The 15,561-nt window shown below is 43.0% G+C and overlaps 1 protein-coding gene across 1 annotated transcript in view; it reads right to left on the bottom strand.

The window, feature by feature from the left end:
* Positions 1-15,561, bottom strand: part of ADAMTS12 (ADAM metallopeptidase with thrombospondin type 1 motif 12) — a 288,416-nt gene that overhangs the window by 107,809 nt on the left and 165,046 nt on the right. Inside the window, exons 6-7 of the mRNA XM_015235450.2 lie at positions 6,433-6,557; positions 2,704-2,853 (exon numbers count right to left, since the gene is read on the bottom strand). Coding sequence (XP_015090936.1) covers positions 2,704-2,853; positions 6,433-6,557 — 275 coding nt within the window. The remainder of the gene's footprint in view (positions 1-2,703; positions 2,854-6,432; positions 6,558-15,561) is intronic.

The raw sequence follows: 15,561 nt of genomic DNA, 5'->3' as shown, positions 1-15,561 counted from the left end.
GATTTTTTGTGTGTGGAAAACTGGACATTTGAATCTAACAATATAGTGATTCTGTAAATTAGATTTCTCCCCTTTCCTAGAGTTTGATGTTTATTATTGTTTTTGTTATTTGATTATTGTAGGCCATCTCTGTGTCAAAGATCAACCTGCAGTGTAAACTTAAGGTCTTCTCAGCTCTTTTCTTCTCAGGTCTTTCCTTAGGCATATGTGGTCACTTTCTAATTTTCCTTAGTTTTAAAATTGTTTCTGGAAGTCTTAAGTCTTTACTGTCAGGCTCCAAAAAGGGGGAAAAGGAAAGTAAAGATGGGGAGAAATGGACACTGGCCCTTTAAGTCCTCCGGAAGTCACTTCAGCCAAAGGTGGAGGGGTTTGCAACAATGAGGGGAGGTGTAGTAACAATGCTGCCTACCTCTTTGTCTGCACCTCTGTGTTCAAAGATAGCCATCAGCAATCAAAGGACAGATCCCTTATATTTAGAGGACACATATCAAAACATCAAATTGATTGAGGCAGTGGCCCAGTTCTAGTCTGTTAAAATATCCACCACTTAAGACATCTACCACTCTTTGCTTTCAAGTATTCAGGGAAATTGTGCTCAAGTAATGTTACCAAGAGGTTTTCAACTTTATTGGAGAATTTCCAAAATCTGGAAGGAGGATCATAGTTGCCCTTGGCTTTATTTACTTAGGTGGTCCTCATCACAGAGGTGATATGTCATGGTCTGGATAGTCACGCCGATGATTGCCTCAAAAACTGGGGCAACGTTGATTTGGCAGAACCTTCTCAGCACCATTCTGAGTCCCTTTACAAGGTCAAGCTGAATTGAGGATATAAAGGATCCATTCTTTGAACACAAGCAGGGAGCATTTGAAAATGTCTTTTATCAAGCAAGTCTTCTCCACTTTTCTTTCGCTTGGGCACACCATTGCTGGGAAGGCTTGAGCAATCATTTCTCAGGGTGACCTGTCTATATTTACTTGACATTGCTTGGCCAGCAAGTGCTGCTGACACCAATGACTTGATTGAAGACGACAAGGGATATATCCCTTTACACATCAGGACTGAGGACACCTATATTTTTGTACATAATTAAATTTGGCAAAATGAGTTATTCTTATCTACATGCCAACAACTCTGGCTTGGTCTTTTCAAGATCTAGCCTTCTGTCCCCAGTTATTATTTAATCATAAGCAAGTCACTTGATTGTTCTGTATTTGAATTTTTGATAACTAAAAATACTATCATATATCACATTTATCTCTCAGGACTTTTTGGTAACGTTCAAAGAAATCAAAGTACCTAAGAAATTGCCTAGTTCAACCCAGTCATTTCACAGATAAGGAAACAGGTGCAGAAAGGGACTTATTTAAAATCATTATATTGGTTGATGAAAAGGCCTGAATAAGCATTCCCTTTTCCTAATTCTCAAGCCAATACTCTGGTTTTGTAGTGCAGGTGAAGTGTTTTGAAAAGTTCCAATATTACTTGAGAAAAATGTTGAGAAAGCCCAGGCCAGAGAGGCCAGGCTGTGAATACTTCAGTCAACAGGGCGCTTCCCAATCCCACCTTTTTTTCTGCTTGTACATTCAGAGTATGATCCGGAGGAGATCCAGGCTGGTGGCTAGCCAACAGGCAGGGGGTAGAGTTGAGACATTTACATGACTCCCCACTCTGAGCTTCTAATTAGTATGATGTTCTCTTATTTGGGGTTAGTCTATACACTAACAAAGCTCAGATCTTTCCTCCATGGGAACCTCTGATATCTACAGAATTCAGATTCCTCATCATCTCTCTACTCAACTTTCTGAAACTTGCCTTCAATTCATCTAATCCAGTTCACACATTTTTGTGACAACTTGGACCTCCTGTTAACTGGTGTTTGCTTGATGGTACTTCCAAGTTCATAGCAGTTTTCCATTTTTTCTTTATTCAAGTCAGTGTTCTCCTTTAATACATACAAGCAAAACAGGGCTAACAGTAGCATCTACTTCACAAGGTTGTTGAGAGGATTAAGGGACACATGCAAAGTGTCTGGCATCAAAGAAGGGCACAAAATGTTAAAGTTCGTGATTTTCTTAATGATATTAATATTATTACTATTGCATAAAAAAACAAACTTACGGTTACCAAAAGAAAAAGTAGGGGGAGGGCGGATAAATTGGGGAGTTTGGGATTAGCAGATACAAACTATTACATACAGAATCGATAAACAACAAGGTTTTACTGTATTCAATAACTTGTAATAACCTATAATGAAAAAGAATCTGAAAAAGGATATATATATGTGTGTATAACTGAATCACTTTGCTGTACACCAGAAACTAACCCAACATTGTAAATCAACTATACTTCAATTGAAAAAAAGAAATAGGGATTGTTACTCCTGAATTAATCAATTGAGTTACACTTATCTCTTTGCTTCTGCTCACCTCATTCTCACTAATAGAACTTTAGTGGCCTCTTTGATTCTGTGACGTAGAAGGATACAAGTGGTTGGGGCAGAGAAGACACTGGAGTCTTTGATGTGGGTGATTCCCCACCCACACTTTACAGATGAGGAAGCAAAGAGTCAGGAGGGTGATTCTCAAGCCACAGTGCAATCTGATTCTCCTGACAACCTGTTGTTAGGAGAGGAACCTTCCGTTCCCTCTACTGATACTGATGCATGAACACGAGGAGATCTCAGTTCCCTGGTCCCTTTACCTGTGTCCAAGCTCATGGGCAATTGTGAAAGCCAGGGGGAGTCCAGAGTCTTCATTGATGTTACAACTCCGGTGAGGCTGGCACATTCCCGACAGGTGGGACAGACCCAGGGTCTCACAGGGGCGGTTGACACCAGCACAGATGTCTTTCCTGAAAGTAGAGAACATGGAAGGATGTACAGGTGCCCAAAGGAATACCTGGGGGAAAAATCCTCCTGGAAAAAGTGGGGTATTAGTTCACATTCAACATGGTCTGTAAAGCATGAATAAAATTGTTTTTGAAAGTCCATATGAATGAGGGAGCAATTCTGAATTCACTAGGGTTATTCTGATTTCACCATTTGACTACTGAATCTAACACCTAAAAAATGGAGGAAAATAGGACAAATGCTTTATTTTGAGTTGCTTTTGCTCCTAATCTCAGGAGGCTGAATTATATTATCTGCCCCCAAAGAGAAGGATTTGACTGAAAATTAAAGTTAACTTGAACTTTTAAATAGGGGAGGGACAATCAGCAGTGGCTGAGCCTTTTCAAACATGAAACGCCTTTTTGGACTTTCTGAGGTCTATGCTCAAAACTCATCCGAGAACTTCTACTCCTTCACGAAAAAGGTAATTGGTCACATCAACCCATCAGGAGGATCTCGTCAGTGGTCTCTCCAGTCCCACTGCCCTAACAATACTGCGTATGGAGGGGATGGACACACAAGTAAAGACCCCCAGGATCTCACAAAATACTACTTATACATTTTAAATATAAAAATGTGCTTCCATATCCTGGCAGGAATCATTTCAATTGCTGACAAGAGTTTTGAAGAGTTGTCAATTAGTCGTATGCTTTTTTCTTTAGTTCAAAAACAGGTCTTTGCCAAGAATGACTAGCACAAATGCCAACAGGGTTCTGAGCTTTAGTTAGTTGCAAACCTTCAGCTCATGGGGTTTGTGTGGGCACCGCTCTGGCAATAAATGGTTTGCTCTTTGTGTCCACTGGGCCATGGAAAAGGTCCAGGCTCTGAGAACCTCTGTGAGTTCTCAACTCTCCAAGAGACAATGGCTGGGAAACCGGATAAAAGAAAGCAGCTCTCAGCTCAGAACATGCGCAAAAGGCGGGAAGCCCCACCCCTACTAGCAGCGGCAGTTGCTGGGCAGTTCTGTGCCGGAGAGCGAGACTGGATCATGCAGCCCATAATTTCTCTTAATTTCTGAGTCTGTGAGAGGACTGCCCAAACACTTTTCCATCCCTTCTGCAAGATTTACTTTTTCCTCTTTCATTAAAAAAAAAAAAATCTAGGTCTGCATGGAGCTGCTGGGAAAGGATGAATGATGTTCTTTGCTAATCTACTGACCTTCTCACTCTGATAGTGCAGGAAGGCGGGTCCCTTAAGTAACTGTTTACTCATCCAGCACTAAGGTGGGGAAAAGGTGGTAAACAAAAGGATTGTAAAATATAGGTCTTGCAGGGAAGGCCCTTCAGCTCCCAACAGGAGGATCAGCTCTATCTCCACCATGCGCTGGGGAAAGTGTAAGAGAAAACACGCCCTGGCATGCAGCCACCAGCCCCATTTCACAAGGTGTATTCATGCCAAATCCACCTTCTACTGAATGCAACCCTACAGAGAACTCCATTGAAGTGGATCTCAGCGGAGTCCTCAGGAGGCAAGTTTGGTCTTATACCTCCCTCCCTTCCTGGTCCTACCTATTTCTTCAGACCAGAGGTTCTCCACAGGGGTTGGTTTTGCTCTCCACATCTTCCTAGAAAATATCTGGCAATGTCCGGGGACAGTTTTGGTTGTCACAACTTGGAGGACGGTGCTACTGGCATCTCATGGATAGAGGTGGGGGATACTGTTAAATATACTACAATGCACAGGACAGCCACTCACAGCAAAGAATTAGCCAACCCAAAATGCCAATGGTGTTGGTAATGAGAAATCCTAATTCCAAACTTGAAATATTCTCCACCGTCTAGTGGGGAGGTTCGTCAAAGCTTGAAACCAGACGCCTGTTCTAAGGAAGGAAAATAATCGTAATAAGAAAAAAAGAGAGCAGATCCCTCATATTCTTATTGGGTAAAAGTTAAGAATATGTCTATTTGCGTCAAACTACCTAGATTTAAGTCCCACCTGTACCTGTTAAAAGCAGTGAGATTTGGGGCAACTGACATAATTAAGCCTCAGTTTCCCCATCTGTGGAAGACTGCAAGATTTACTGCAAGAGGAATGACTGATGGTCATGAACTTCCAGGGCGGTAGTGGGGATTAAATGGAGTGATGCTTGTTCCACCAGCTGTAGCATGGCGCCTGGCCCATGTCAAATTCTCTCCAAACGCCAGCTCTCATTAACTCACTCATTTCTGCACGTGAGAATCAGAGGAGAAACTACGTCTGCTTTCAGGGAGAGCAAAGAGACGCAGCTGAGACCCAGCTGCCCGGGGCCAATGCTGGTCCCAGAACCCAGGGTTCTTCCCTCTAGCCAGGTCCTGCCGACACCGAAGTCTTCCCCGGTCACTTGCCTGGGTCCTCATGGTCCCTGGCTGCCTGCTGGCTCCCCAAGGCCCCTGTGCTTACATCCCATACCCCCACCAGCCTATTTCCCAGGGGAGCTATGATCAATCCAGATGTGATACGTTCTAATGAACTTAATGCAATAGGTTTATGCCACGGGCTTAATTTGGAACATGGTTACATTCAACCAAAGTCTTGATACCATCACTTAAAAGAGTGATTCTGATCATTGGAGTTGCAGGTCAGGGTAAGACAGACTCTTGGATAGGGTGGGGGTTGGTTATCATCCCCTGTAGGCATCCTATGCACTGGGATGATCCTGTCAAAGGGACAAATGTCAAGCCAAGATGTTCAGGGGAAGCCTGTCCTCCCCAGGGACAACACACATACACCTAGGGTCTTCCTGTGCCCGAAATTTTCTGTGGCTGGAGGGCCAGGCCGAAGAGCCTCTTCCATTACACATCCCTGGATTTCAAGATGTCTCTGAATCTGCACAGAAGTGCCTAGTGAGCACCTACTTCCCCCATTAATGTAAGAACTTCATTGGTCTGGATTAAGGCAGCATCTGTTATACAGCAGGAGCTCAATAAATATTTATTGACTCAATGAGCAAACATAGCCTTCTAAGAGCCTGGGTTGACCAGGAGCGGCCACTAGCTTTACACACCTGTGAGCTTAGCACCACAGGGAGAACAAAACAGTGTCTTCGTGAGGGTCAGAGGGAGAAAGTTACGAGCAAACCACCCTGCCTACTCAGGGGAGGCCCTTCTCCCCATATTCTGTCTTCAGCATCAGTCAGGGATGGGTTTACCAGGAGGACTGATTTCCATAAAGACACTTGCAGGTTTCTAAACTGAAGAAAATTAAAAAAAAAAAAACTTAAAGAATGAGAAATCTCTTGGTTAAGAGTTATGGGACTCTTTAATGAGGATCTGCAAACAAGCCTCCTCATTGTTTACAGAGCTGCACTGAGAAGCCAGTTTTAAGGATGACATCATCATCGGAATAGGAAAGAGGTCTGCGTTTGCCAGCAGATTCAGTTTATTAACACAGAGAGTTGTGCACATTCAGCAAGTTTGCTAACTGCTCCCTGACTGGTTCGGGAGTCAGAAGTTGTCTAGTTCATAGAAGCTGCCTTTTAAATGACCAAGAGCACCAAAAAGTAGCAACCACCTGCCAGCCCTCCCTGCCTTGCAGCCCCTGGCTTCCGCATAGTCTCTGGGTACCTGGTGAGAAGGACGGCCACATCGTGATGGGCAGGGTTGAGGTCACTCTTGGGGTTGATGCTCTTCTGCCACTTACAGAAGCTGGACAGTGTCTTCTCTGCATGGTGGACTATTTTCAATCCTTGCTGGAGAAAGAAGAGGAAGGGATTGGCCTGGGTGAGTTTACTGTCATCAGTGTCCACTGCATTACTCTCCAGAAGCAGCCAAGTGAGATGAGCTCTGGGTGGGTGCCCCAGACCCCTGGCAGGAATCTGGGGAGGCCAACTTACCCTCTGGGCCAACCCCTTGCTCTAAACTATCATTCTCATTCTACTAAAAGAGCGTAGAGAGGAGAACTGTAGGACAGAAATTATCATTCAAGGGACAAGTAGCAGCCCTCGAAGAAAAACTAAAAATATATCAACAAAGACCAACAGCTGTTTGAAGTTCTATTTCTAGTGGGACTCTGCTTCCTAAGCCAAAGACACATTTTTATTTCTAACGCAAAATGAATAGATTTTCAACAAAAAGCTTCTTCCTTTCATGAGACATCCTGCAAGGATGTACTGGATGTTTCCTTGCTCATGGTTTCCATCTTGGTTTGATGTCTGTGGGTGAAGGCCAGAACATGACATAATCTCTCCAGCTTCTAACCAGTTAGGATCATCGATGACCTGACAGCAATTAGAATGCTGGAGCAGATGCCCCCAGCCAGCGACCTCAAGGGCTCCTGAGTCACATCTATGTGGCCCACAGTTACTATTGGAGATGAGAGGGGAGGGATTGTTCCAAACTACCTGGACAAATGCTTGTCACATGAGGGAGAAGGAAAAATGGATGATCAGCCCTAGAGGGACTCCAGTTTACTCTGAATTTCTAAAGGGGAAATTTCTTTCCTTTGCCCCATTTCTTTGGAGTCTCTATACAGAGCCATCCCTTGTACAAGGTGGATTCTCCTTGGAGAATGACTACGTCCATTGGCCTACTCTAATCTGAGTCTGTTACCCTGGGCATAACCCAAGAACTTTTGGGCGATTTCTACGTAAAACTATGAGCTTGCTTCTCTGTATTATGTATTTTACTAAGGCCCACACCCAATTCATACAGGGCCTGAGAGGCTTCAGGTGCCTGTTGGAGGCACTCCCGGGACCCTCACCCACACCGACTACCAGAGAACTCTTTCCCTTCATGGGAACACAGGAAGTGCTCATCACTCATGAAAACTCACTGAACCTCTTAGTGTAAAAATTAAAATAGAAGAAAGAGCCTTCAGTATTTAATAATCCTCATCATTATATCATTCATTATATGACGTATGGTGGAGGAGGGGAAGTTCTAGGGGGCTGGCTGGCCACGGGGGAGTCAGTCTCCTGTTCAACTAGTCAAGCTGGCGTTAGAATAGAAACCCTACTGGAACAAATATCCCAGCTCCACCATAAGGAACTGGCCAGGAGGCATGAATCAGGGATGGAAAGGAAGAAAAGAGAAGGAAATAAAAGGGGTGGGTGGAGGGAAGAAGGAAAAAGGAAAGGAGAAAAAGAAGAAAACATTTCTTGATCGTTTACTATACTTTCACACATATTCTCTTGTTTAATTGCATCTTCTCAGCATTATTTGTAAATAAAGCATTGCTATTTTCATTGTGTAAGAGGAAATTAAACCTCAGAGAAGTGAAGAACTAGCTGATGGTCACTCAGCTCAGTGACTGAATCAAAGACTAAGAGAACGAGGGCTCCTCGATGAAGCTGTGGTTCTCTAACTGGTGACCAGCCTCATTGGTTGGTGTCTTAATTCTCGCTCCTGCAGACAGGAAGGCAGGTCATCAAACAAAGCATCAGCTGTTAATTTCTCGGAGGTCTGTTTTAAACCCTACACTTGTTTGTTTGTTCATTTGTTTTTTGAGGGGAGAAAGTCTCTAAAAGAATATCCATGAATCAAAAAATAATGCCATTTTGCATTGTTCCAATGAAAATGAAAACGGTAGAAATCTAACAAAACAGGAACAGGATCTGTATCCTGAAAATTACAAAATGCTGATGAAAGACATGAGCCTTGATCTAAACATCACACCTTACACAAAAATGAACTGAAGATCGATCATAGATAGAAATGTAAAATGTTAAGATGATAAAACTTTTAGAAAAAAAAATATAGGGAAATTCTTGGGTCCTGAGAGCTAGGCAAAGAGTTCAGAGACTGGACACCAGTCAGACAATCCAGCAAAGGACAAATGGAAAATCTGGATCTCGTCAAAATGAAAAACTTTGGCTCTGAGAGAAGTGTTGTGAAGAGGAGGAAAAGATAAACTACAAAGTGGGAGAACGTACTGGTAAGCCACAGGACCTTACACCCAGAAAATATAAAAAGATACCTATATATACATAAAGATCTCTCAACAGTAAAAGAACAATTAGAAAACAGGCAAAAGGCAAGAAGAGACACTCCACTGAAGGGCATACACAGATGGCGAATAAGCGCAGGGAAAGATGCTCAGCGTCACTAACCATCATTTAATTGCAATCATTGAATTGCAAATTGAAACCACTATGAGATAGTACTATATGTCTAAATGACCAACATTAAAATTAGTGACAGCACCCAAACAATGGTAAAAACATGGTAAAAGTGGATCACTCACTGTTGGTGAGAATGTGAAATGCTACAGCCCCTATGAAAAACAGTTTGAGACTTCTTACAAAACCAAACATGCAACTACCATATGACCCAGCGACTGTATGCTTAGACATTATCCCAGAGAAATGAAGATTTACACTCACATAAAACCCTGTAGTGGAATGTTTATAGCGGCTTCATGAATAATAGCAAAAAAACTAGAAACGATCAAAATGTCCCTCAATGAGTGAATGGTTAAATAAACTGACGTCTACCATGGAATGCTACTCAGAAATAAAAAGGAGTAAATTCTCAATGCACACAACTTGGATGGCTCTCAAGAGAATTACGCTGAATGAGGAAAATCCAATCTCAAGAGATTACACAGTGTACAATTCCACTTATATAACATTCTTGAAGTGACAACATTAGAGAGATGGAGAACAGACTAGGGGCTTTCTAGGAGTTAGGACTGTAAGCAGAAGGATCTACAAAAGAGGAGCATGAGAGGGATCCTTGTAATGGAACTGTTCTGTATTACGATGAAGGTCACAGAAATCTATACATGTTAAATTGACAAGAACTAAATGTAAACACACGCCTGACGCACACACCAAACAGTGCTTATAAAACTGGTGAAATCTGAATAAGGTAGGTGGTTTATATGAGTATCGATTTGTTGGTTCTGATATTATTCCAAAGTTATGCAGGACGTTACCATTGGGGGCAAGTGGGTAGAGGATATAAGGGATTTCTCTGTACTATTTCTTACAACTGTGTTTGAATCTAGAATTATCTCCAAAAAATACTGGTATCTTAAAAATAATAACTGGCCTGAATCAAGTACTGCACACAGCCTGGCATTCTCAGCGTACCGACAAAACAGAGGACGCCCATCACTCCTCAAGGAATGGAGAAACGGCAAAGCATATATCCATGAAGCCGGACAAAAGTGAAGATTTTGTGGCTGAGAGGTTCTGTGGCGAGTTAGCAAAGAGGCAAGATCTGCTGATTAGAGAAGAGGAAGGTAAGGGGCCAGAAGTTTAAGAATAAAGCATAAAATATGGAACAGTAATTCTGCTGCCTGTAATAGGATCTGCCGGGAAACGGCTTTACACACGTCTCCTGTGTTCTTGACCTCTTCTGAACAAAGGCACTGACAGCTTTTGTGTTTTTTTCAAGGATATTGTATAGCAAACAGCCTTGGCATATAGGGATAGTGTCTCCCTCCAGGGAAGAAGGCAGATTTCCTTGCTTTCTAAGATAATAAAGATAATGGCTTCCTCTGGGGCAAAATTCAACAAATTTCTTACAACCACGTTTAAGGGATTGGAGTTTCCTTATTTTGGGGCTTCTCAGCTGTGATAAAACACAGTGTGTGCACAGCATCCACCTGGGGTGCCTGCATCACCCCTGCAGGATTTAGGGGACAAGCGGGACAGATACAAACGTGAAGCTCACGCCCCATGTACTGTGAGTAATGAAGCCCTTTGTCTCTGACCCAAAAGTCTCATGTCTTCTCCGAGAGTCACATCCATGAAAGTATGGTAGGATGACCTGTTTGCTTGCAAGGAGAGGAAAATCTAAGACCCTTCAAAGTTCCTGACAGGAATGAGGAGGAGAGAGAACAATCGGGGATCGAGCAGTAGTGAGAACTATATCCAGGTTGAACCATCCGAGTATATGGGCCAGGGCTGCCTGGTTGTTGAGATTTTCCAGCAGCAGAACTCCTGAGGAAGGAAGGAGTAAATGAGGCGCAAAGGAGCTGGGTGTAAAGAGATGTCAACAGAGGGGATTCGTCTTACTCTCCAACATTTTTACAAAGCAGTTCTGGAATAACCTGGGGGATAATCATTGATGAAAAAAAAATTAGGGCCTGAAGTCACCCCAAAATCTTGCTTGCTTTCTCCCTATGGCTTTTGTCCGTTCCCCTTACAGACAAAGCAAGTGCCGCTAACTGAGTTGCTGAGCATTGGTAACTGGGTGCCCTGCCCCTGTGTAGAACTTTCATCTACAATATGTGACATTTAACACAAGCTCAAGGACAGCTTCCTGCTTTTCTACTAGACGTCATGACTCTTCCAGGAAGTTTTAACTGAGCACAGCTTTTTTCAGCCCCCTCAGCCTCTTCATCTCCAAGTCTCATAAGAAGTTAAGTCCAAGAAACACTTACTCACTTAATTTCTTGAATGCACTTGATCACAGGAGCCTTGGTCACAGTCATCAGCTATGCCTCAATGCCATGCAGCCCTAAGCACGCACAACTTACAAAAGAGCTTCAGAGAGATCACTCCGTTGCACAGCGAATAAAGGGAGACAGACTTGCACTAAACATTTTCCATAAAGCATCTTCATCATTATCGGGGCTTGTCAAAACAAACTCCCATCCACACTAATTTTTTTCCTATTTCCTTTGTAAACAAAAATAGATTTCCCTTTTCACTCTTTCATCATTTTTCTCACCTCATTTTCTCAAGCGAGTCCAATTCACTTCCCACTTCCTCTTATCTATTCATTTGAGTATGTGACCTAATAGGACAGGGAGGTGACCTAGAGGAAATCAGCAGTGGCTCACAGAAATAGTCCCAAATGGGGGAGAGAAAATTATTTTGCAAGAACATGGCTTTTTATTATAAATTGTTCTCTTTGTAACCTCTCTCTTTGTAATGAAAAAAAAATTATGTATTGATTTCCTTGGGAATTCGTGATTCAGTGCACAATGGGATTGTTCTCTGTTAGCTAGGCTTAGGTTCCTGGAAGAAAGAGAACAGGCAGAGAACAAAAAAGCAGTAAGAAGTTTAACCTGAAAACTTCCCGTGTGTCTAAGGAGTAACTCATCTGACTATCAGCTGAAGAGATACTTGAGTTTTTAAAAAGCTAATGAGCATACAAATTCATTGCCAATATTTTTAGCATTTATCTTGATAAAGAAGCAATTCTAGAGGTTATTACAGACCCACAAATCACCCTGGGGGCAGGGGAAGTCACCAGCCTAAATCTCCAAAGGTAACAGTCTCTTAACTCCAGAGTCTCATAGAAGTGACCCAACATTAAGTCACTCTGAGACCAAGAGAGATACTCCCTGTGAAAAAACTCATCACCTTCCTGTCTGTCAGCCCTACCACTGCTCCTTCAGCAGCCTGACGCTTGTGAGCTCCACCCCTTGAGGGCACAGTGACCTGGGGCCCACCGGGCTGGCTGCATCCCAACTCACTTCCCTCCCAGTTTTATCTCTACCCTGTTCTTAAAGGAAGTCTCCAACTTCATATGACCCTAGTCTTGTCCCTTAAGGTTTTTTATTTTGCATCAAGGACTTCGGTACAGCTTCCTCATCTGTGAAAAGAGTGTAATAGTAACAAGTTTCTAGGGTTGTTGTGGACCTAAATGATGATGACCAGGGTAAGAACAGGACTGATACTGGCAAGTGACACAGATTGAGTGGTTTCTACAAGCCAGAGAGTATGCTGACTATTACATGAATTAGCATCTTTGAGTCTCCCAGCAACCCTAGGAAGTAAATATTCTCATTTCTTCTTTACCAAATAACAAATGGACACATAGGCAAGTCAAGTAACCTATTACATGACTAGAAAGAGGGGAGACTGACTATAAATCTGTGCTTGCTGTGACTACCAACCACTCACAGGACTAGGAGGAAAGGGAGCAATCCTATCCTTAACCCCTGGCCCAAAAGTGGAGCAGGGAGGCCTTCGAATAAATTGGCACAAAGTGGAAAGGGCTAGAAGCCAAGTTTGTGTCCAAGCCCTTGAAGGAGAATGGAAGTTCAAAGGATAGGATTAGGGTCATAAAGTGAAAATGAGAACTTGATTCCAGGCAGGAGGGACAGAGGACACGAGTGAGAGCAAGTTAGCTCATATCTGAAGCCACACTGATTCCTTGGTCCTTTTACCCTTACTTCCAGGTCGCTCTACCTGGAGTGTCCTTCCTCACTGGTTAATTTCTTCCCATCCTCTAAAAACCAGCTTAGACATCCAAGTATCCTTCCTTATCCCAGGTGCCTCTTTGGATTTTTTTTTCTTATACTCATGACAATCTCAATTTGAAATTTTCCATCTTGTGCCTTTGTGCAGGAGATGCTAAGTTCCTTAGAATCAAGAAATAGGACTTATTATATTCCTATCTCTCCCCTCAGTGGTTAGCATAGCATTTGACATACAGTTTGTGCATCACAGCTCACTCCTCATTTATTATTCTCATTTAGATGAAGAAAAAGGAGAGATGGAGCAATGATGTGACTTCCTCAGAGTTACCTACGGGATGATGACAGAGTCAGGACTAGAACTCAGGTCTCCCTGCTCAAGAGCAGTCCCCTCGCAGCACCTCACACTGTACTTGCTGCCTGTGGCTGCTACCTGGATGTTAGTTGAGTCACTTCTATGAGACTCATGGCTGTCTCTTGTTTTGGGGCTGCTCATTAGTCAAAGATGTGAAGAACAGCTTGAGCCATGATCTGGGAATCAAGAAAGTGGGAATCGTGAATTGCAGCTCTCCAGTGAGCTAGCAGTTCTGTTGCCAAATGGTAAACCTTGTACTACGTGGAGATTCTATAAAAGCTTGAAAGGGGAAGACACTTGGCAAGTGGGAGATAGGGAGACATGGCTTTTTTTTTAAACAGCAAATCATTTGTGTCTCGTTGCACTTGAAAAACAAGGATGAGAAGAAGGAAAACAATGTAATTGTGCTGGGGCCAGAGAGGTAACAGCCAGTCAAGTTCTCGGAAAGGATTCCACTGGCAGCAGGACTTCGGTGGCATTGTTTCCTGGGAAGGAAGAGTTACAGGGTTGTAAGGAAGCCACAGTTTGAGGTCCTACTACTCTTACTGTTGGGACTGCAGATGGTGAAGGCTTCTCCTTCTCACACCCAAAAGAACCTTCTTTTTATTCTCCCTGTGGCTAAGCACACACATACGCTAGACCATTATGCAACGCCAAGGTTTCAAAGTATAATTTCAAAAAGTTAAAAAACGTAACTCTCATACAAATATTCCGTGAGCACATGTTCAAGATCTCTTTAACTCACTAATAAGGAGACAGGCCAGGTGGCAAAGCTGGTTCAAAGGCAGATACATGAAACTGATGCAATTATAGTCCACAAAAAAATGCTGGCATGAGACTGCTAAATTAGATACAGAATTATTTAATGTTCCCCAGGCCAATAAAACCATACCCTTTAGAATTACCTTCTCTGCCGGACACAGTCACTTCTATCTTTACTGGACAAAATCCATTTTCACTCAATCAGTTTTCTGCGTGTTAACACCTAACTCTACCATGTCTAGTCCCTGATCAAAGAAATAACCAAAGTTATTTTCCCATGGAATCAGAGAGTTCACACTGAGAGGACACACGGTTTTTGTTTTGCCTGATTTCTAAGTTTTGGATAAATTTTTTTAACAAAAGTTTCACAGGAAGAGAAATAATATATCCATCGGTATCCCAGGAAACCCAAAGTATGCGTTAAGTGACTAAGGGAAGCAGGGATGGTGGGGGAGAGGGGAAGGAAAAGGGATCCAGGCTCCAGCGATCATTGTTTCAAAACTTCCTAGCCTATTGTGGAGGCTTCTGCTCAGAAAACAATAGACCTAGACTTGAGCATTTTGACCTCAGGTCCCTTGCTGATGGAGATATGAATGAGACACTTCTTCACAGATCTCAGCTGCTGGTAAAGTGCTATAGATTGCCGAGTCATTCCATCAGCTTGGCTGCTCACTCATTCATTAAATTTGGTTTCATTCCTTTTTTATTCATTCATTCATTCATTCATGCCCAGGCACTATGTTAAGAGTTGGAGATAAAGACAAGAATAAAGAAACATAGTCAACTGCTCTCATGGAGTTCACATTCTGACAGTGGCTGAGGGTAGGATCAGTAAAGGAAGCAAACTGCATTCTGTGGTGGAGAAGAGAAAGTGGGGCCAGCTTTGGGCAGGTTGGTCATGGAGACCTCTCTGAAGAAGCAGCATTTAAATAGAGGTCTGAGAGGTGAGCAGGTGCCAGCCACAAGCAGAGCCAGGAAAGGGGTGTTCCAGGCATTGGGAACCTCAAGTGTGCAGGCCAAGAGGCTGAAGAGTGCCTTGTGTGTCCCAGAACCTACGTGAAGTCCAGTGAATGCGAAGGCGGGGAGCAAGGCAGAGGGTGGCACAAGGAAAACCTGGAAAGGTGGATGGAGGCCAGATAATGAAAGTCTCTGCAGGACACAGTAAGAAATGTTGACTTTGTTCTAAAAAGGACATAAACCTATTAATAGTGGAGCAACTCAATTTGTATTTAAAATGGCCATTCTAACTGCTACATAGAGATTGGATGATGGGGGGCGAATCTTAAAATAGGAAGAACATTTGGGATTTTACTGTGGTCATCTAGGCAAGATATAAGGTTGAAATCAACACAATGACCGTGGAGATGTATTCTGAAGGTAATGTGGAGCCGGTTGAAATTCTCTGGAGTCAAAACCCCCACCCCTGGGCTCTCTGTGTGCCTGGAGCCTACTGACACCTTAGCTCCAATTCCCCACTGCA

Source organism: Vicugna pacos, chromosome 3 (genome assembly GCF_048564905.1).
Source record: "Vicugna pacos chromosome 3, VicPac4, whole genome shotgun sequence".
NCBI lineage: Eukaryota > Metazoa > Chordata > Mammalia > Artiodactyla > Camelidae > Vicugna > Vicugna pacos.
This window is presented reverse-complemented; position numbering and strand designations above follow the sequence as displayed.